We start from the raw sequence: 21,816 nt of genomic DNA on the forward strand, positions 1-21,816 counted from the left end.
TAACTTGAAATTCGACAAACACAGTACAACTGACTTTTTGAAGTGTGTTCAAACAGTCTGAAAACAACAAACAACTGGTTTGAAAACAACTTAAACCAGATTCATCTCTGTGCAGGTTTTACAGTTAAAATGATTTTATCACTAGTTTAAAAAGGTTAGTAAAGGTACTGCAAGTCCTATACAAAGTGAAAACCAAACTGTTAAAATGTCAAATATTTCAGAGTTCACATCAACTCTGAAAGTGTTATTTTTATGTTCTCTCTGTTTAACCTTTATACTTGAATGTGAAATAAAAAAAACATAGTTCATAGAACACATGCTGTGATGGTGTTTCTGTTGCTGTGGTTGTGGGTTCAAACCCAGTGTGAGGCCTTTGTAACATTCCTGTAAACAACAGTGTTCAAACTACTCTCTGAAAAATGGAAAGTACACGTTTATTATATGTGTGTGAAGGTTAACACCATTTAACACTATTAAAAGTGTAACACTCACTCTGAACTTGTAAAAATTGAAGAAACTCAGGAATGGAGTTCATTTTAACACGACGCATGTTGAGTAACTTAACTTTAACACAGAGGTTTTTGCTTTGCATTCACTCCTGAGCTTCAGGGACGCGTCAGACAAAGTAACAGACGTCCCGGGTCACGGTGAGGTGGCTGGACGGGTCCCTGCCACCTTATGAAGTCACACAAAAAAAGTAGAGAAGCTTGGATCTTCGACTGGACTGGGTTGCTTGACGCGAGGACGTTTCGCTTCAAATCGCAGAAGCTTCCTCAGCTAAAATTCTTGCTCTGGAAGTCTGACTTCTGTCTGACTCTTGTAGAGACGAATGAACAGAAGCCAACAAAAGCTGGAGTTTTAAACCTAACCAGACCCCTCCTACTGAGAGGCAGACTGCTATAGGCTAGTGACTAAACAATAGCTCTAATTAGCAACTATTGTGCTCTAGTTAGCACTCTCCTAATGACAGGGCAGCTGTCCCTCCTAATGATGGGATGGATGCCTTTCTTGATGGCTCCCTTGATGACTCTCCTGATGACGTGAATGACTCATTACCATGAACAAAAGACTGAAACTCCTTTGACCTGAGTACCCCATTGTAAACAGGGGACAAAGCGTGTCTCAGACCCCCTCCGCGGTTATGGCTGGGTTTCAAACGTTTCACAAAGAATGCCTCCTTGACCCCTTTCTCAAACCATTTCTTCTCTCTGGCTAATATTTTAACTTCCTTGTCCTCAAACGTGTGGTTATTGTCTTTAAGGTGGAGGTGAACCGCAGACTGAGGTCCACTGGCGCCCTCTCTGCGGTGCTGGTATAGTCTTTTGTGTAAAGGTTGCTTAGTCTCACCTATGTAGTGTTCGTTACAGTTTTCCTGACATCTGATAGAATACACTACATTGCTCTGTTTGTAACTAGGGATCATGTCCTTAGGGTGAACTAATTTCTGTCTCAAGGTGTTAATCGGTTTAAAGTAAACTGGGATTTTGTGCTGTCTGAAGATCCTCTGTAGTTTTTCCCCTACTCCTGCTAAATAAGGGAGAGACACTCTTCTTCTTGTCTCCATCTCCTGTCTATCTGGTCTCTTTGTTCTCTGGGACTTCTGCACTTTGTTCAGGGACCATCGTGGGTACCCACATACTGTGAGGGCTTTCCGGACACGTTGTTGTTCTTTAGCCCTTCCCTCTGCAGTTGTGGGCACCTGTAGGGCTCTGTGTTGAAGCGTCCTGATCACTCTGAGCTTGTGTTCAAGGGGGTGGATTGAGCCAAAGGGCAGATATTGGTCAGTGTGAGTTGGTTTTCTGTAAACCCGTCTGGAGCTGCCTGTTCTCTCCAATCATAACATCACAGTCCAAGAGGCTAAATGGTTGTTTCTGGCATCCTCACGTGTGAACTTGATGTTGGCGTCCACTGAGTTGATGTGTTCTGTAAAGTCTTCAACTTCCTGTTGCTTGATTTTAACCCATGTGTCATCAACATATCTGAACCAGTGACTGGGAGAGATGCCCGTGAAAGACGTCAAGGCTGTCTTCTCCACTTGCTCCATGTACAGATTGGTTCTCCGGTATCCCCCATTGTGGCCAATCTGTACATGGAGCAAGTGGAGAAGACAGCCTTGACGTCTTTCACGGGCATGTCTCCCAGTCACTGGTTCAGATATGTTGATGACACATGGGTTAAAATCAAGCAACAGGAAGTTGAAGACTTTACAGAACACATCAACTCGGTGGACGCCAACATCAAGTTCACACGTGAGGATGCCAGAAACAACCATTTAGCCTTCTTGGACTGTGATGTTACGATTGGAGAGAACAGGCAGCTCCAGACGGGTTTACAGAAAACCAACTCACACTGACCAATATCTGCTCTTTGGCTCAAACCACCCCCTTGAACACAAGCTCTGGTTTATCAGGACTCTTCAACACAGAGCCCTACAGGTGCCCACAACTGCAGAGGGAAGGGCTAAAGAACAACAACGTGTCCGGAAAGCCCTCACAGTATGTGGGTACCCACGATGGTCCCTGGACAAAGTGCAGAAGTCCCAGAGAACAGAGAGACCAGATAGACAGGAGATGGAAACAAGAAGAAGAGGAGTGTCTCCCCCTTATTTAGCAGGAGTAGGGGAAAAACTACAGAGGATCTTCAGACAGCACAAAATCCCAGTTTACTTTAAACCAATTAACACCTTGAGACAGAAATTAGTTCACCCTAAGGACATGATCCCTAGTTACAAACAGAGCAATGTAGTGTATTCTATCAGATGTGAGGAAAACTGTAACGAACACTACATAGGTGAGACTAAGCAACCTTTACACAAAAGACTATACCAGCACCGCAGAGAGGGCGCCAGTGGACCTCAGTCTGCAGTTCATCTTCACCTTAAAGACAATAACCACACGTTTGAGGACAAGGAAGTTAAAATATTAGCCAGAGAGAAGAAATGGTTTGAGAGAGGGGTCAAGGAGGCATTCTTTGTGACACGTTTGAAAACCAGCCTTAACCGGGGAGGGGGTCTGAGACACGCTTTGTCCCCTGTTTACAATGGGGTACTCAGGTCAAAGGAGTTTCAGTCTTTTGTTCATGGTAATGAGTCATTCACGTCATCAGGAGAGTCATCAAGGGAGCCATCAAGAAAGGCATCCATCCCATCATTAGGAGGGACAGCTGCCCTGTCATTAGGAGAGTGCTAACTAGAGCACAATAGTTGCTAATTAGAGCTATTGTTTAGTCACTAGCCTATAGCAGTCTGCCTCTCAGTAGGAGGGGTCTGGTTAGGTTTAAAACTCCAGCTTTTGTTGGCTTCCGTTCATTCATCTCTACAAGAGTCAGACAGAAGTCAGACTTCCAGAGCAAGAATTTTAGCTGAGGAAACTTCTGCGATTTGAAGCGAAATGTCCTCGTGTCAAGCAACCCAGTCCAGTGGAAGATTCAAGCTTCTCTACTATTGAAACCACCTGGACAACTGAGAGCCTACACAGAAACATCCCACAAAAAAAAAAAAAAAAAAAAAAAAAAAAAAATCACTCACCCGCTCCCGTTTACTGCTGGGTGAGGAGAGGCGCGCATCAGGTGCGGTCCGTGTTTGGACTTGAACCAATGACCTTCCACACAGGTCATTGCACAAACCACCAAGCCACAAGATGTCCAAAAGCAGTTCAAAATTAGACAATATCAGGCTCGACGTAATTTGTAACATGTCTGATGCTTTTTAAAAAGCATGTATTTCCCACATAGAAGACGTTCTAGATCTGACTATGGTTCTGTGAATTCCCAAACAAATCCCCAATGATCGTTAATACCAGTCACCTGGGACGTCATAACACTACAGTAACATATTCATTTCATTCTCTTCTTATTGTTACAGTTGTAGATTAGTGACACCAAACGTGTTATGAGAGTACAACCCACAATGTCAGGGGACTCCAATCCCACCCCTGGAGAGCACCTGCCCTGCATATTTTCTTTGTCTGTCCATTCTACACACACCTGGTTACTCCTGCTTGGTGTTTCCCAGCTCCTGATTGGCTGAGTACAGCTGACCTAGTAGCTGTTTGACACAAAGTCAAACGATCTCCATGGTTACTTCAGGAGACTCAGATGAAGACCATCACTTGTATTATGAGGGAATGTCAGCTGTGATGTTATGGTCATGTGTCGCATTTCTGTGGGTATGATCCAGCACACAGGTGCCTCAGTGTTGAGGAACCCAGCAGCTGGAGAAGGACAAGAGGACAACCATGATTCAGCTGGTAATGGCAGATCAGATTAGATAGAACTTTATGGATCCCTTGGGAAGACTCCCTCAGGGAAATTGAGGTTCCAGCAGCATGGTATAGCAGCACACAGTGTAAGAAGCACACAGAGTAGCAAAAGTGAAAGTAAAAAAAGAAAAAGTTTGCAAATATAAATATACAATATAAATACCAGACGTTTATACTGATCATTACTGGTTTACTGGCTACTACTGTTACTCCTTCTCCCCCTGAGTGAAGAGTTGTACAGTCTGATGACTTGAGGGACAAAAGAGTGTGTTGGTTTTCAGTCTGTTGGTCCTGCACTTGGGAAGGAGCAGTCTTTGGCTCATTGCTGATGACGGTGTGCAGAGGGTGACTGACATCGTCCATAATGTCCAGCAGTTTCTCCAGATCACAGTTACTTTCAAGAAGTGAGGATGGACTGGTTTTGTGCCTGGATGGCTGCTGATCAGGATCCAAGGGCGGATCCATAGTGTAGCGGATGTGGCACCACTAGATGCTCCTGACCTGGCATAGGTGGGGAATATGCTGGGCGATTGCTCCTCATGAGCAGGTTTAGAGAACCTTGACAGATTGGCTGCTACTCCCTTGAGACCCCTGTACTATAGTTAAGTTATGTAAGCCCCGCCCACTACATAGTAACGACACCACGATGTTAATATACCGCAGCAGTGTTGCTAGACACCACCACAGCCTCAGAATGACCACGTCAAAATGAAAGTTCAAGAATACCATCCAGTGCTACAACAGCAAGTGTAAAGACATCGACAAGGGCGCAACCCCATTTTATATTTCACGAGGAAAAATGTGCCAAGATCTCTTATAAATATAGGGCCCGTTACGCATTTACAAAGACAAGATAGGTGATTATTTTCTGGTGTTCAACTGATCTCTTCATTTATTTCACTTCAACTTTAATAGATAATAAAGAGTTTTCAAATCGCTTTCACTTATTTTTGTTTCTCTTGCTTAAATGATTGCTTCAGCAGCAGTTTTACTGTTTTTCCTCCCGTAGGGCAAAACATCCGCTTAGCAGTTATTATGTAATATGGAGCTTTTGTGCAAATCACAGCTGCCTGTGTTCATGCTGGCCTTTCTGCCCTTTCTGGTTTGGACACTGCTCCCTCTGCTGGCCTGTCACTGATCCCACTCCATTTCCTAAACGCACTTGCCCTCGGCCCTCACTTCTGCTACGCTTTGCTCCCTCCCCACTAACCACGTCACTCTTGACCCCATCGACACCCTATATGTGACCCGAACACTCACCCTGCTTCCACCTTCCAAAACAGCAGCCAGCAGACACTGAGCAGGGCCGCCGCACCTCCTTGGAGAAGTTCACCCGCAGCGTGGTAAGTCATTTGGAGGCGGGGCTGTTCATATCACAAACCACACTGGCTGGATCACTATCAACGGCTTTTGCGGTTAAAACCATATTACACTCTGCTATGACTATACGTAGAATAGGATGCATATTCATGATTAAGCGAGCATGCTAGTCACAGAAATGGTTGCAAATATGCTTTTTCTCCTGGGCGCTTCAAGCATGTCTCTTTATGGGGTTTTTGCTTTTATTGACATTCCAGGGCAAATCACTGACGGGAAAGCGCCTGACGGGTTTGATGCCATCGTCCTGACATAGCCTGTGCTGGAGGGGTGCAGCCAGACCCTGTTGGAGGGGTAATGGCAATACAGGGGCAGGGATGTGGAGCAGGGAATGGGTCCAGGCAGTGCAGCTAGGCTGGACAGGGCTTTTCTAGAGGCTCTCAGACACTGCCTTGAGGACTGCCGCCATATTGACAAGGCAGCACTGGACCTGCTGTGGTTAAAACCCCAAACAGAACTGCTGGAGTAAAGATGAGGGGATCTGGAGTCAACACACCCCATCGTGACACGCAGCAAAGAGCTAAAGAACATTCAAAGTCTGGCTGCCCTATAAGTGTCGCTACGGTTATTAAGCTTGTTGACAATGATGATCCGTTCATACTATTGCATTTTGTTTTGGACGCTGAGTAAAACTTCCAACGCTTCTGATCTCTATTGACATTCTTATGCATAGAGTATGACCAACCAAAAAGTCACCTTTCATGTTAATAAAGTTTACGCCATCAACAAACATGCTAAGTTGCACAAAGGATCCAGCTGTTGTGACATCATGTGCAAAAAGTGGAAGGTGTAATTAGACGTGGCGTGGGGGCACCCGATCAGTTAGCTGTGCTACCTGTGTCATCATATCAGCTCCACAACCACAAAATACTCGACATTAACATGTCGTGATTGTACAAATTGCTGCCATAACTTTCCACCACAGAGTACTTTCACTGATCAGAATTGTACCGTAACTACGATTTGGGTCAAGATGGTATAGTCAACGCTCTATAGTCACTCTGTAGGGGTGGCAACTGGGCTTGTTTCCAGTGTGGAAGATTCCCAGTTCAAAGCCACACCTGCTCATTCTCCATGTACTGTGGAGTTGAGACAAGAAGGAGACCTGGTGTAAAACTTGTGCCATATCAACATGCAGATCCAACTCGGATCTGCAGTGGCAACCCCTAGTGAAACAAGGGGGAAGCCCAAGGAACTTATAATAGGGTTAGGGTCAATACTCACAATGTTGGATAACCACAGTGTATGTGGGTAACCAGAATATTACGTCCACTGAAGATCTACCAGGAGGACACAGAAAAAGAAGAGGCCTTAAAACTGACCCTTACAAAAGTCACTATTTATATGCCTCAACAATCTATTATCCTACATTCTTGTTGCGTTGGAAGCTTTGCTCAGTCATTTTCTAAGACACAAAATTCACATCTCTGGAGGTTGCACAAGATCATTTAATATTCAACACAATTAAAACTATACGCCTGCATGTGAGAGGAGCAACTTATAAAAATGGTTTATTGGTTTCATCAACAAATCCTAAAACAGCTGTGGCTACACTATTCACCGAGACCGACAGTATTAATACCAGGGAAAGTCCAAAAATGTTTGAGCCCCGGGAAAAAAAAAAAGGTTTTCTAAATAATCATCACATACACTGATTTTTTTTTTTCGTTTCACCATCTATGTATACAAGTGGCTCACTGGGATAGGAGTTGGACAACCAATATGTAGATCTTTAGATGGACAAGAAGTGAACCATCTTTGTAGATGGTTCAGTCCCGGTCTGCCAGGAAAAATCAGTTGTGATTGGGTACCAGTAAGGACTGGACTCACAAACCAGTTCCACTTGAGAATTTGTTCAAAATTTTTCAATCTGTCAGAATCGCAGATGTTATAAATTCCTTATCAATACCAGGATGTTTTTTTTCCTGATGGTTCCACATTTCAAGCTCACGTGTGTCACCATTTCAGCTGTAACATCATGTTGTCAAATTCTAGGTTTGGTGACCAAGAAAACAGCAGCATTGACGCGGAAAACGTCTGTAGGCCTTGTTTTTTATTATTATTCTTGCCACACAGAAAATTGATCTGGAACTGATAAGATAACTGAAAAAGAACTGGAATCACTGATGATTTCAACAGTGTTTCCACTAGCGGTAGTCTCAAAAACAAACAAACAAACCAGTTAGAAACTTGATCAATGGAGTTATAGCATAATGAAATTTTATGGAGATGTATTATATAAGAGAAAAAGGTGAATTTAGCTGCAAAGACGACGTCTCTTTCACAGTCACATATCACAAACACAAAGGACTCTGCTCACTGGAATACTTCCGAAATTGAATGTGGACAGCATCATTTATCAAAATTAAATAGAAATTAGCAATAATATCTCTGGAAAATTCACAGTATCTGATAAAAATGCAACATTTTTCAGCTGCAACAAAACTTTAGCTGATTTCACCTGAAAATAGATACAGAAAATTGGTGAGACAAAAGGATATCAACATGCGGTTTTTGTGTACCAAATACTATCCAACATCGCAATTCTAATAAATAAAATAAATAATTACAATAAATTATTTCAGGAATTGTGTTTGGCTCAAAGATTTTTGATTTCCTCTCATACAGACACATACATATTTCTAAAGAAGGATGTCAACATGAACACAACTATTTTGTTTGTTTTTGCTTTCAGAAATAGTAACAAAAAAAAAATCTTTTTTTTTTTTTTTTTTTTTATAATATCGCTATCTGGTCCTTTTTTTAAAAAAAAATCCTTGGGTTTTCCATGCAATAAGATTGTTATAAAGCACACAATATAGAATAATTTTTCACAAACATTAGCAATCAATAACTTAAAGTTTGTTATTCCCATAAAATGTAATTAATCTCCAAATTTAGTTCTTGGGAATTTTTTTCATGCTTCATTACATTCCAAAAAATCTGGCACAAGGGCTTAAATTCAATGCAGCATTAATGTCAAAATGTCTGTCGAAAATACATAGTTTCTACATCTGTATAACACTGATGAAACAGAAGACTAAATGGAAAAGTTTTTAAAAAAATAATTATGTTGCTGTTACATGCCTTTAATTGAACCCTTGCCAAATAATTCCACTGCTTACTCAAGTCAAAGGTTCTACGTTTTCAGGTTGTTGTGCACTAATTTTTCCAACTATTTGCTTCACGTTTTACTTTTGATACAAATATATGGCATCCATGTACTTTTTCTTTTTTTAAGCTACAGCTTTAATGTAATTTACAAAGTTTTCAGTGCCATGGGTCCAACTAGTGGTGACAAACCACAGGACCAGAAACGCTGTGTTAAAAGATTGTACAGCACTGTGTTCCCCTTGTATTCAAGGAGAGTTTTTGATGTCCAAACCAACTGTTCTCCAGTCACGGAGAACAGATCAAGTCTGTTGCCCAGTGTGGGATCATTTATGTTTGGTTACAGTATGAATATATCTCCTTTTGTTTTCTTAAAGTCTCAAAACCCACTCATTATTCCTTACAAAACTATAAGACTGCTGGGATAATGGCACATGTTGCTGGCACAGAACTGTCAGCCAAGTTGTTGGACTACCCAAAGAAGAGGCATCAACACTTCGGAAGGCATAAGGGAACACCGCCGGCCACTGCACACCCAACGTGGAAGGCTATGCTGCGGCTTCTGCTTTTTTTCTATACACAGAACGTCCTCGAACGGAAGAGATTTCAATGTCCCAACACCCCTCATGAGGTCCCGCTGCCAACTGCCAGTGACCGCTACAGCGACAGACTACACCGCCCGACAAGAGAGTGTCAATTATTCTCTACTGGAGGCATTGCAATTCACTGTACAGCTCATTATAACTGTAGAAACCAGTAAGCTCTTGATTATAAGGTGTAGACAGACGCTTACGTCATTGTACCAAATGTTTACTCTCAGCTCAAAATCTGTCGCACTATTATTGTACATTATAACAAGAAACTGGTTCGAGAGATGTTCATTATTCAGAAGCACATTTTAAGATATGGGCACATTACTATGCATGTAATATATTCAGGGCATTTTTTGTGCTTCTAGTTTCTCAAACAAAAAGATGAACTGATGGCACGACACTCAAACAAATGACTCCTTGGATGAACTCAATTCAATTATGGGCAGGATTTCCATCTCATAAATATATGTAGTCCCAACTAAATTAAATTACCTTGCATGGATGTGCTTTATTTGAGTTGAGGCTACATATATTTATGAGATGGAAATCCTGATCGTAATATAATTGGGTTCATCCAATGCGTCAGTTTTTTTGAGTGTGAAAAACACTGGAGCACCTGCTATGATCATCATCAGTACCAAATAATAAAAGCTCGGGACCCGTCTGCACTGCAATGCTTTTTATAATGATGTTTAACGGGTCGTCAAAGACAGCGTGCCGCGGACGGGGAGCTGCCAGTCCCTGGTGCAAACTGTCATTGTCTTTTCTGGGTTCATGCTGCTCTGCACAGCAACATAGACATTTTCACATACTGGCTTTGTACAAAATTTGGGGGGGAAGCAACGGCATGAATCTGTCAGACATGTACTCAGCTGTGTCAAGTCAAAACAAATATTAAATACCACTTTTAAAGGAACAAGTTTCATTTTATTCAGACATTTTCAGAGCCAACCCTGACATACTGTGAAGTGCACAAATATTAGGCAGTGGTGGGCACAGCTAACCGAAAAGTTAGCTTCGATAGCCATTAAACCGCTAACTGAAAAGTTAACTTTCATATCGCTAAACCGATAAATCGCTAAAAAAAAAAAAAATTGTGGAAGTTACCACTAACTGCTAACTTTAAGTATTGACTCAGTACACTGTCAGCTACGGATATGCCAGTTTTGAGTTTAAGCACCACAGGGGCTGCTGGGTAAATACAAAGGCGATCACATACACAAAACAAACACACGTAAAATCACTAACTAAAAAATAAAACCCAAAACGCTATCATCGCCTTTATAAAAAACAGTAAATCGCAGTATATCTCTATATTATATATTTATAAACCGTTAATGGTGCTACAGCTCACCCGTATTGCATTCACAAACACAAAACAGATGCACAATAAACAAATAAATGAAAATACTGACTTTTACGGAAGCGTATTGCATTCAGTGGATAAAAAAAATTGTACTGCTGATGTAATTACGAGAAAAGATCTCATAATTACGACATCAGGATCTCGGAATTATGAGAAAAGATCTCGTAATTACAACATCAGGATCTCGTAATTATGAGATCAAGCCATTTTTTATTTATTTATTGTGTGTGTGTGTGTGTGTGTGTGTGTGTGTGTGTGTGTGTGTGTGTGTGTGTGTGTGTGTGTGTAATCGCGTCCGTACAATGTGCTTACATACTTCCAGTCCCTCGGTAAAGACAAGCGTGAGAATTCCCGAGTCATAATTGAAAATCGGCCAATTTGTAACCTCCGACACTGCACTGTGATCCACACCACAGCGCACAAAAAGTGTGGATTTCCCCCTAAACTGTTCCTGGATGAATGAAACTCCTCCAGCGAGGCGGGGCAAGGGGCCCACAGAGTGGCATGTGCCGGGTGGGAGTGAGCCCCGCTGTGTCCCTCAGTGGTCGATGGGGCTGGAAGACGCGCTGTGCACCTCCCTAGACATTCATCCTGGAGCACTTCAGGGGAAAAATCCACACTTTGTGTTTGATTATAGTGTGTTATCATCGGCTGAGCTCAGCCCGCGTCTTTACTGAGGGACTGGAAGTACGGAAATATATACATAAAACAATTTATACACCTGATCTTTTCTCATAATTACGAAATCCTGATGTCGTAATTATGTCTAGAGAAGATCTGTATGGAGGAGTGGACCAAAATCCCTGCTGCAGTGTGTGCAAACCTGGTGAAAACTACAGGAATCGTTTGACCTCTGTAATTGCAAACAAAGGCTACTGTACCAAATATTAACTGATTTTTTTCAAATACTTATTTGCAGTAGTAACATACAAATAAATTATTAAAAAAATCAGACATTGTGATTTCCAGATTTGTTTTTTTTTTAGATTATGTCTCTCACAGTGGACATGCACCTAAGATGAAAATTTCAGACCTCTCCATGATTTCTAAGCGGGAGAACTTGCAAAACCGCAGGGTGTTCAAATACTTATTTTCCTCACTGTATATAGAGAAAGAGATATATAGAGATAGAGATCTATAGAGATAGATACATAGAGATATACGAGGTCTATTAGAAAAGTATCCGACCTTATTATTTTTTTCAAAAACCATATGGATTTGAATCACGTGTGATTACATCAGACATGCTTGAACCCTCGTGGGCATGTGAGAGTTTTTTCACGCCTGTCGGTTACGTCATTCGCCTGTGGGCAGTCTTTGAGTGAGGAGTCGCCCAACCTCTCGTCGTTTTTTCATTGTTTAGGAATGGCTCAGAGACTGCTGCTTTGTTTGATCAAATTGTTTTCAAAACTGTAAGGCACAACTGAGTGGACACCATTCGATAAATTCAGCTGGTTTTCGGTAAAAATTTTAACGGCTGATGAGAGATTTTGGTCTGGTAGTATCGCTTTAAGGACGGCCCACGGTGCCTGACGGTGATCTGCACTTCGAGGCGGCAGCGTCTCGCCGTTTCAAGTTGAAAACTTCCACATTTCAGCCTCTGTTGACCCAGGAAGTCATCAGAGAACAGAGAACTTTCAGAAGAAGTCGGCATGAGGAGTTTATTCAGACATTCCATTGTTAACGGACATTTTGTAATGAAAGAACGTGCGGGCAGAGTCGCGACAGGAAAAACACCTCCATTGGAAACCTTAACGGGCAAGTTGGAACATGCCCAAGCTGTTAAACAATTTCTCAGTTACTCACTTGTTGAAAGCCATCAAAAGCCGCCTGAATTTTACAAATGGTTTTCAACACGGAGGTGTTTTTCCTGTCGCGGCGCACACAGATTTGCCGAGTCATCACGGAAATGACTCGGCGAATTTGCGCGCACGTCTTTCAATCAATCAATCAATCAATTTTTTTATATAGCGCCAAATCACAACAAACAGTTGCCCCAAGGCGCTTTATATTGTAAGGCAAGGCCATACAATAATTATGTAAAACCCCAACGGTCAAAACGACCCCCTGTGAGCAAGCACTTGGCTACAGTGGGAAGGAAAAACTCCCTTTTAACAGGAAGAAACCTCCAGCAGAACCAGGCTCAGGGAGGGGCAGTCTTCTGCTGGGACTGGTTGGGGCTGAGGGAGAGAACCAGGAAAAAGACATGCTGTGGAGGGGAGCAGAGATCGATCACTAATGATTAAATGCAGAGTGGTGCATACAGAGCAAAAAGAGAAAGAAACACTCAGTGCATCATGGGAACCCCCCAGCAGTCTACGTCTATAGCAGCATAACTAAGGGATGGTTCAGGGTCAACTGATCCAGCCCTAACTATAAGCTTTAGCAAAAAGGAAAGTTTTAAGCCTAATCTTAAAAGTAGAGAGGGTGTCTGTCTCCCTGATCTGAATTGGGAGCTGGTTCCACAGGAGAGGAGCCTGAAAGCTGAAGGCTCTGCCTCCCATTCTACTCTTACAAACCCTAGGAACTACAAGTAAGCCTGCAGTCTGAGAGCGAAGCGCTCTATTGGGGTGATATGGTACTACGAGGTCCCTAAGATAAGATGGGACCTGATTATTCAAAACCTTATAAGTAAGAAGAAGAATTTTAAATTCTATTCTAGAATTAACAGGAAGCCAATGAAGAGAGGCCAATATGGGTGAGATATGCTCTCTCCTTCTAGTCCCTGTCAGTACCCTAGCTGCAGCATTTTGAATTAACTGAAGGCTTTTTAGGGAACTTTTAGGACAACCTGATAATAATGAATTACAATAGTCCAGCCTAGAGGAAATAAATGCATGAATTAGTTTTTCAGCATCACTCTGAGACAAGACCTTTCTGATTTTAGAGATATTGCGTAAATGCAAAAAAGCAGTCCTACATATTTGTTTAATATGCGCTTTGAATGACATATCCTGATCAAAAATGACTCCAAGATTTCTCACAGTATTACTAGAGGTCAGGGTAATGCCATCCACAGTAAGGATCTGGTTAGACACCATGTTTCTAAGATTTGTGGGGCCAAGTACAATAACTTCAGTTTTATCTGAGTTTAAAAGCAGGAAATTAGAGGTCATCCATGTCTTTATGTCTGTAAGACAATCCTGCAGTTTAGCTAATTGGTGTGTGTCCTCTGGCTTCATGGATAGATAAAGCTGGGTATCATCTGCGTAACAATGAAAATTTAAGCAACACCGTCTAATAATACTGCCTAAGGGAAGCATGTATAAAGTGAATAAAATTGGTCCTAGCACAGAACCTTGTGGAACTCCATAATTAACTTTAGTCTGTGAAGAAGATTCCCCATTTACATGAACAAATTGTAATCTATTAGACAAATATGATTCAAACCACCGCAGCGCAGTGCCTTTAATACCTATGGCATGCTCTAATCTCTGTAATAAAATTTTATGGTCAACAGTATCAAAAGCAGCACTGAGGTCTAACAGAACAAGCACAGAGATGAGTCCACTGTCCGAGGCCATAAGAAGATCATTTGTAACCTTCACTAATGCTGTTTCTGTACTATGATGAATTCTAAAACCTGACTGAAACTCTCCAAATAGACCATTCCTCTGCAGATTATCAGTTAGCTGTTTTACAACTACCCTTTCAAGAATTTTTGAGAGAAAAGGAAGGTTGGAGATTGGCCTATAATTAGCTAAGATAGCTGGGTCAAGTGATGGCTTTTTAAGTAATGGTTTAATTACTGCCACCTTAAAAGCCTGTGGTACATAGCCAACTAACAAAGATAGATTGATCATATTTAAGATCGAAGCATTAAATAATGGTAGGGCTTCCTTGAGCAGCCTGGTAGGAATGGGGTCTAATAAACATGTTGATGGTTTGGATGAAGTAACTAATGAAAATAACTCAGACAGAACAATCGGAGAGAAAGAGTCTAACCAAATACCGGCATCACTGAAAGCAGCCAAAGATAACGATACGTCTTTGGGATGGTTATGAGTAATTTTTTTCTCTAATAGTTAAAATTTTGTTAGCAAAGAAAGTCATGAAGTCATTACTAGTTAAAGTTAATGGAATACTCAGCTCAATAGAGCTCTGACTCTTTGTCAGCCTGGCTACAGTGCTGAAAAGAAACCTGGGGTTCTTATTTTCTTCAATTAGTGATGAGTAGAAAGATGTCCTAGCTTTACGGAGGGCTTTTTTTATAGAGCAACAGACTCTTTTTCCAGGCTAAGTGAAGATCTTCTAAGTTAGTGAGACGCCATTTCCTCTCCAACGTACGGGTTATCTGCTTTAAGCTACGAGTTTGTGAGTTATACCACGGAGTCAGGCACTTCTGATTTAAAGCTCTCTTTTTTAGAGGAGCTACAGCATCCAAAGTTGTCTTCAATGAGGATGTAAAACTATTGACGAGATACTCTATCTCACTTACAGAGTTTAGGTAGCTACTCTGCACTGTGTTGGTATATGGCATTAGAGAACATAAAGAAGGAATCATATCCTTAAACCTAGTTACAGCGCTTTCTGAAAGACTTCTAGTGTAATGAAACTTATTCCCCACTGCTGGGTAGTCCATCATAGTAAATGTAAATGTTATTAAGAAATGATCAGACAGAAGGGAGTTTTCAGGGAATACTGTTAAGTCTTCTATTTCCATACCATAAGTCAGAACAAGATCTAAGATATGATTAAAGTGGTGGGTGGACTCATTTACTTTTTGAGCAAAGCCAATAGAGTCTAATAATAGATTAAATGCAGTGTTGATGCTGTCATTCTCAGCATCTGTGTGGTCTTTCATTACAAAATGTCCTTAAACAGTGGAATGTCCGCATAAAGTCCTCATGTCGGACTCTTCTGAATCTTCTCTGTTCTCTCACGACGTCCTGGGTGAATTAAGCCTTAAATTAGGATGTTTTCAGGTCGAAACAGGCCGACGACGGCGCCTGGAAGCGCTGCAGGACGTCCCGCTCCGTGGGAAGTCCTTACAGCGACAGAAACACCCCATAATCTCTCATCAGCCGTTAAACTTTTCACCGAAAACCAGCTTAATTTCTCGAATAGTGTCCACTCGGATATTCCTCACAGGTCCAGAAAAAATGTTGATAAAGCAACGCGCGCCGTCTCGAGCAGCGTGTGAAACAAAGGAATTCAGCCGAGAGGGCAGGACCACATCTCACTCAAGGCCTGCCCACAGGGAAATGACGTCACCGACACGTGTGAAAAAACTCACGCATGCGCACGAGGGTTCAAGCATGATTGGTGTAATCGCACGTCATTCAAATCCATATAGTTAAAAAAAAAATAAAAGGGTCGGTTTATTATCTAATAGACCTCGTATATAGAGAGAGAGATGAGATGAGAGATGAACGGGGGCTGCAGCTAAAACTGCACCGCCCCCGCAGAAGGGGAAAGGAGTGACGTGAGCAGGCGCCGGAGTGGGGAGTGTTGATGGGGGATAGGAGGGAGGTGGTGGGACAGAATGGAGCATGCTTCAGTCCTTTGAAAAGCAGTTATTGTCTTTGTGAGTTGAGATAAGAAACAGCCAAATAATCCCCAGGCCGAATAAATTCTTCTGGAGGAAAACAGTTGGGCAATTTGACCTTCAGGCTTGATAAGCCTGTAATGTTATGGTTTGAGCAGTGAAAAACACTTTTTAACAGTTCCACTTGAACAACCAAATCCCAATTATGAATTAAGAGTGTGAAACCTCTTAATATAGAAACCTCTGAAATCTTCAACTTCAACTGCAAGGCACGCATCTGCTCCAAGATGTCATCCAAGTTCAAGAGTCAACGCAGTCTGAGAATGCACTGCCTTGCCAACCTCGTTAATCATGATGGACAAGTGAGGGGCCGTGGTTCTTGATGCCGCCGTCTTGCCAATTTTCCGATAGATCAGGGCAAATGGTAAATGGACTGCATTTATATAGCGCTTTTCCATCTGCATCAGATGCTCAAAGCGCGTTGCAGTTATGCCTCACATTCACCCCGATGTCAGGGTGCTGCCATACAAGGCACTCACTACACACCGGGAGCAATAGGGGATTAAAGGCCTTGCCCAAGGGCCCTTAATGATTTTCCAGTCAGGCGGGGATTTGAACCCATGATCTTCTGGACTCAAGCCCAACACCTTAACCACTAGACCATCACCTCCCCCAGGGTCAGCACATAAGCCAAAAAGTACCAGCCCTACTTACCATAAGACCAAAAATGAATAAATCCTCGACGTCCTCAACAGAGAAAGGTGCAGGATATGTTTCATCTGGGCAGGTAGGATCCCCCGGTCCTGACCTTCTTGTAGAAAAAAATGGTGTCAATAGCATTCAGAGACCAGCTGAATTCACAGTCTGGTGAAGAAGGGACTTGAAGGTTAAAGCAGAAAACAGATAAGGGAGAGTGGAGGAGATGCGACTGCCCTCGTCGGAGGCCCAAGCTGATATAAAGATATATATAGAGATACAGATATATAGAAGTAGAGATCTATAGAGATACATAGAGACATACAGAGATAGCGATTTGTAGAGATACAGATATATAGAGATAGGGGTATATAGAGATACACAGAGATAGGGATATATAGAGATAGAGATAGACATATATATATATATATATAGACATATATATATATATATATATATATATATATATATATATATAGTTTGATATACAGAGACAGAGATATATAGAGATAGATATAGAGATGGAGATATAGAGATATATAGAGATAGATACACTCAACAAAAATATAAACGCAACACTTTTGGTTTTGCTCCCATTTTGTATGAGATAAACTCAAAAATCTAAAACTTTTTCCACATACACAATATCACCATTTCCCTCAATTATTGTTCGCAAACCAGTCTAAATCTGTGATAGTGAGCACTTCTCCTTTGCTGAGATAATCCATCCCACCTCACAGGTGTGCCATATCAAGATGCTGATTAGACACCATGATTAGTGCACAGGTGTGCCTTAGACTGCCCACAATAAAAGGCCACTCTGAAAGATGCAGTTTTATCACACAGCACAATGCCACAGATGTCACAAGATTTGAGGGAGCGTGCAATTGGCATGCTGACAGCAGGAATGTCAACCAGAGCTGTTGCTCGTGTATTGAATGTTCATTTCTCTACCATAAGCCGTCTCCAAAGGCGTTTCAGAGAATTTGGCAGTACATCCAACCAGCCTCACAACCGCAGAACACGTGTAACCACACCAGCCCAGGACCTCCACATCCAGCATGTTCACCTCCAAGATCGTCTGAGACCAGCCACTCGGACAGCTGCTGAATCAATCGGTTTGCATAACCAAAGAATTTCTGCACAAACTGTCAGAAACCGTCTCAGGGAAGCTCATCTGCATGCTCATCGGGGTCTCAACCTGACTCCAATTCGTCGTCGTAACCGACATGAGTGGGCAAATGCTCACATTCGCTGGCGTTTGGCACGTTGGAGAGGTGTTCTCTTCACGGATGACTCCCGGTTCACACTGTTCAGGGCAGATGGCAGACAGCGTGTGTGGCGTCGTGTGGGTGAGCGGTTTTCTGATGTCAATGTTGTGGATCGAGTGGCCCATGGTGGCGGTGGGGTTTGAGATGGGCAGGCATCTGTTATGGACGAAGAACACAGGTGCATTTTATTGATGGCATTTTGAATGCACAGAGATACCGTGACGAGATCCTGAGGCCCATTGTTGTGCCACACATCCAAGAACATCACCTCATGTTGCAGCAGGATAATGCACGGCCCCATGTTGCAAGGATCTGTACACAATTCTTTAAAGCTGAAAATGTCCCAGTTCTTGCATGGCCGGCATACTCACAGCGTGTACCAGTTCCTGCCAATATCCAGCAACTTCGCACAGCCATTGAAGAGGAGTGGACCAACATTCCACAGGCCACAATTGACAACCTGATCAACTCTATGCGAAGGAGATGTGTTGCACTGCATGAGGCAAATGGTGGTCACACCAGATACTGACTGGTATCCCCTCCCCCCCCCCCCCCCCCCAATAAAACAAAACTGCACCTTTCAGAGTGGCCTTTTATTGTGGACAGTCTAAGGCACACCTGTGCACTAATCATGGTGTCTAATCAGCATCTTGATATGGCACACCTGTGAGGTGGGATGGATTATCTCAGCAAAGGAGAAGTGCTCACTATCACAGATTTAGACTTGTTTGTGAACAATATTTGAGGGAAATGGTGATATTGTGTATGTGGAAAAAGTTTTAGATCTTTGAGTTCATCTCATACAAAATGGGAGCAAAACCAAAAGTGTTGCGTTTATATTTTTGTTGAGTGTATATAGGTAGAGAAAGATGCCAATACATGGAGTTATATAGAGATAGAGGTATAGCGAGATAGAGATCCATAGAGATAGATGTATAGAGACATATAGATAGAAATATAGAGAGATAGATATATATATAGAGAGAGATTGATACACAGAGACAGATATATAGAGATATCTAGAGATATATTGGATATGTAAAGATGGTTATATAGAGACAGATATATATATATATATATATATATAGAGAGAGAGAGAGAGAGAGAGATCTATAGAGATATATATAGTTTGATATACAGAGAGAGATATATAGATAGAGATGGAGATATAAAAAGAGAGATATATAGAGAGAGATATATAGGTAGAGAGAGATGCCAGTACATGGAGTTATATAGAGATAGGTAGAGATATAGCGAGATAGAGATCCATAGAGCTATATAGAGGTAGATGTATAGAGATATGCAGAGGTGGAGACATATAGAGATATACAGCAATAGAGATATATAGAGATAGAGATGTACAGAGATAGAGAAGTATACAGACATATAGAGCTAGAGATGGACAGATCTATAGATAGCGATATAGAGATACACAGAGATAGAGATAGAGACATATATATATATAGATTGATATACAGAGATAGGGATATATAGAGGTAGATATAGAGATGGAGATACAGAAATAGAGATATATATAGATAGGTATATAGGTAGAGATACATGACAATATATAGAGATATAGAGATCTGTAGATATATACAGATATAGAGATAGATATATGATATAGAGATGGGGACATATAGAGATATATAGCGATAGAGAGATAGAGATGCATAGAGATATATATATAGCGATATATAGAAATATACAGAGATAGAGATATATAGAGATGTGTACAGACATAGAGATGGATAGATAGATATAGAGATCGAGATATATATATATATAAATTGAGCTAGAGATAGATAAAGATATATACGGATATATTGAGATCTATAGAGATAGGGATAAAGAGATATAGATAGAGACATAGAGAGAGAGATAGATTGATATCAAACATTAACTATACTGTCTGTGGTAGTAAAACCTTTGGTTTACTTACTGTTAGATTTCATCTTCAGTGACACAGCTTTTCTCCAGTGATGCAGCAAATATGTGAGTCAGCAAATTTACCCTTTTCGGCCCTTTTTCTCTGGGCAGTGCAGAGATGTTGGTGTTGCTATGTGGTAAATGTTTCAGACTTTATCCAGCGACGACGACTGTAGTTATGTACTGGATGGTTTGTGGCAAAACAGCCGATTGAGGCAGGTGAACCCAGGACCTGGGTGTAGCACCGACCGCAGGTGTCCCGTCAAGATCATTATCTTGGCCATCGTAATTGCAATTAACGATAACATCACAATAATTAATAAACATTGTATACAAGTTTCAAAAGGCCTTAAAATTATCAGAACAATACATTTTATTGTAGGCTAAAACTATTTTCATTTTGTAGTTTTTCCCATGAGCCAATATCAAGTGAACTATATAAGCATAATAAATTATCTGTCCAATAAAGTCCAAAGGATTATCACGATGATAATAATAATAAATAGCTTCCAGGTTAAGGATATACTTATCTTTTTATAGTGAGTACATTTTACACATTACTACGTTCAGATGAACAATTTATACATTTATTTGCCTGTCAAAAGAAGCTAACTTTGTCAAGTCTTATATTCCGTGAATGAAAGTGAAACACGATTTCTGCTAACTCGTACGGGATCGTCAGCTAGTTTGGAGAAACTTCCACATTTAAACTTGATTGTTCACAGCTACTAATGTTTTAACTTCTGTGAGAGTTACTCACAACTGACAAACCAGTTATAGTAATTATTATTAATCATTTTTGATTAGATTACAGAGAAAATGTACTGGGAAACATTTTATTTTGGAGGTTAGCCAAAAAGGGGTGGCGCCAGGTTTGTAAAGCAACCGATTTTCATTTAATTTTGTTACGTTTGGACCAGTTCAATAATTAATTTGTTCCAACCACAGACATTTTGGCTCAAGGACGTTGTGACTTAGCTATAGTGCTGATCATTTTCTCCCACTCATCCGGGTCATAGTGGCACTTCCCTATCTTTGGCCAAGGCAAGTCCTGTCACTCTTCTTAGGGAATCCCAAGGTATTCCCAAGCCATCTGGGGAATATAATCCTTCCAGAGCATGCTGGGTCTTCCCCAAGGCATCCTCCCAGCATGCCCAGAAGATCTCCTTAGGGAGGCGACCAGGGGGCATCATCACCCAAACCACTGGCTCCTTTCGATGCAAAGAAGCAGTAGCTCTACTTCAAGGCCCTCCTGGATATTTAAGCTTCTCACATGGTCTCGGAGTGTAAGCCAACATACACAATGGAGGAATCTCATTTCCACTATCTGCAACCTTGTTCTTTTACATACATAGATACATACAAAGCCCATGACCATAGGCACAGATAGGAGTGCAAATCGACTGGTAAATTAAGTCTCACCTTCTGGCTCAGCTTTTTTCAGCACGATGATGCACTACAGTGTTTGTAAAACATTAGACGCAGCCTCAATCAGTCTATCAATATCACGTTCCAACTTACCCCACTCTTGAACAAGACCCTGAGATAAACTCCACTTGGGGCGAGATCTCTCCTCTGACCCAGAAGAGACAATCCACTCTTTTCGGACACAGGACTGTGGTCTCAGATTTGAAGGTGCTGATCCTCAGCCCAGTCACTTCACATCAGAGCATCAAACCTGCTCAGTGCACCTCAGAGGTCACAGTCTGATGACGCCAACAGAACC

General features: G+C 41.6%; 1 protein-coding gene across 4 annotated transcripts in view; it reads left to right on the plus strand.

Moving 5' to 3' along the window:
* Positions 1-6,416, plus strand: part of LOC117531769 (regulator of G-protein signaling 6-like) — a 112,092-nt gene extending 105,676 nt beyond the window's left edge. The window contains exons 16-17 of one of the 4 annotated variants that reach the window (XM_034194904.1): positions 5,543-5,602; positions 5,837-6,416. In XM_034194904.1, coding sequence (XP_034050795.1) covers positions 5,543-5,602; positions 5,837-5,887 — 111 coding nt within the window. In that variant the 3' untranslated portion in view covers positions 5,888-6,416. Of the gene's footprint in view, positions 1-5,542; positions 5,773-5,827 lie in introns of those variants that run through there. The other 3 variants (XM_034194902.1, XM_034194905.1, XM_034194906.1) reach the window with 3 other exon arrangements.
* Positions 6,417-21,816: the final 15,400 nt, after the last annotated feature.

The sequence above is a fragment of the Thalassophryne amazonica genome, chromosome 19, assembly GCF_902500255.1.
Source record: "Thalassophryne amazonica chromosome 19, fThaAma1.1, whole genome shotgun sequence".
Taxonomy (NCBI): domain Eukaryota; kingdom Metazoa; phylum Chordata; class Actinopteri; order Batrachoidiformes; family Batrachoididae; genus Thalassophryne; species Thalassophryne amazonica.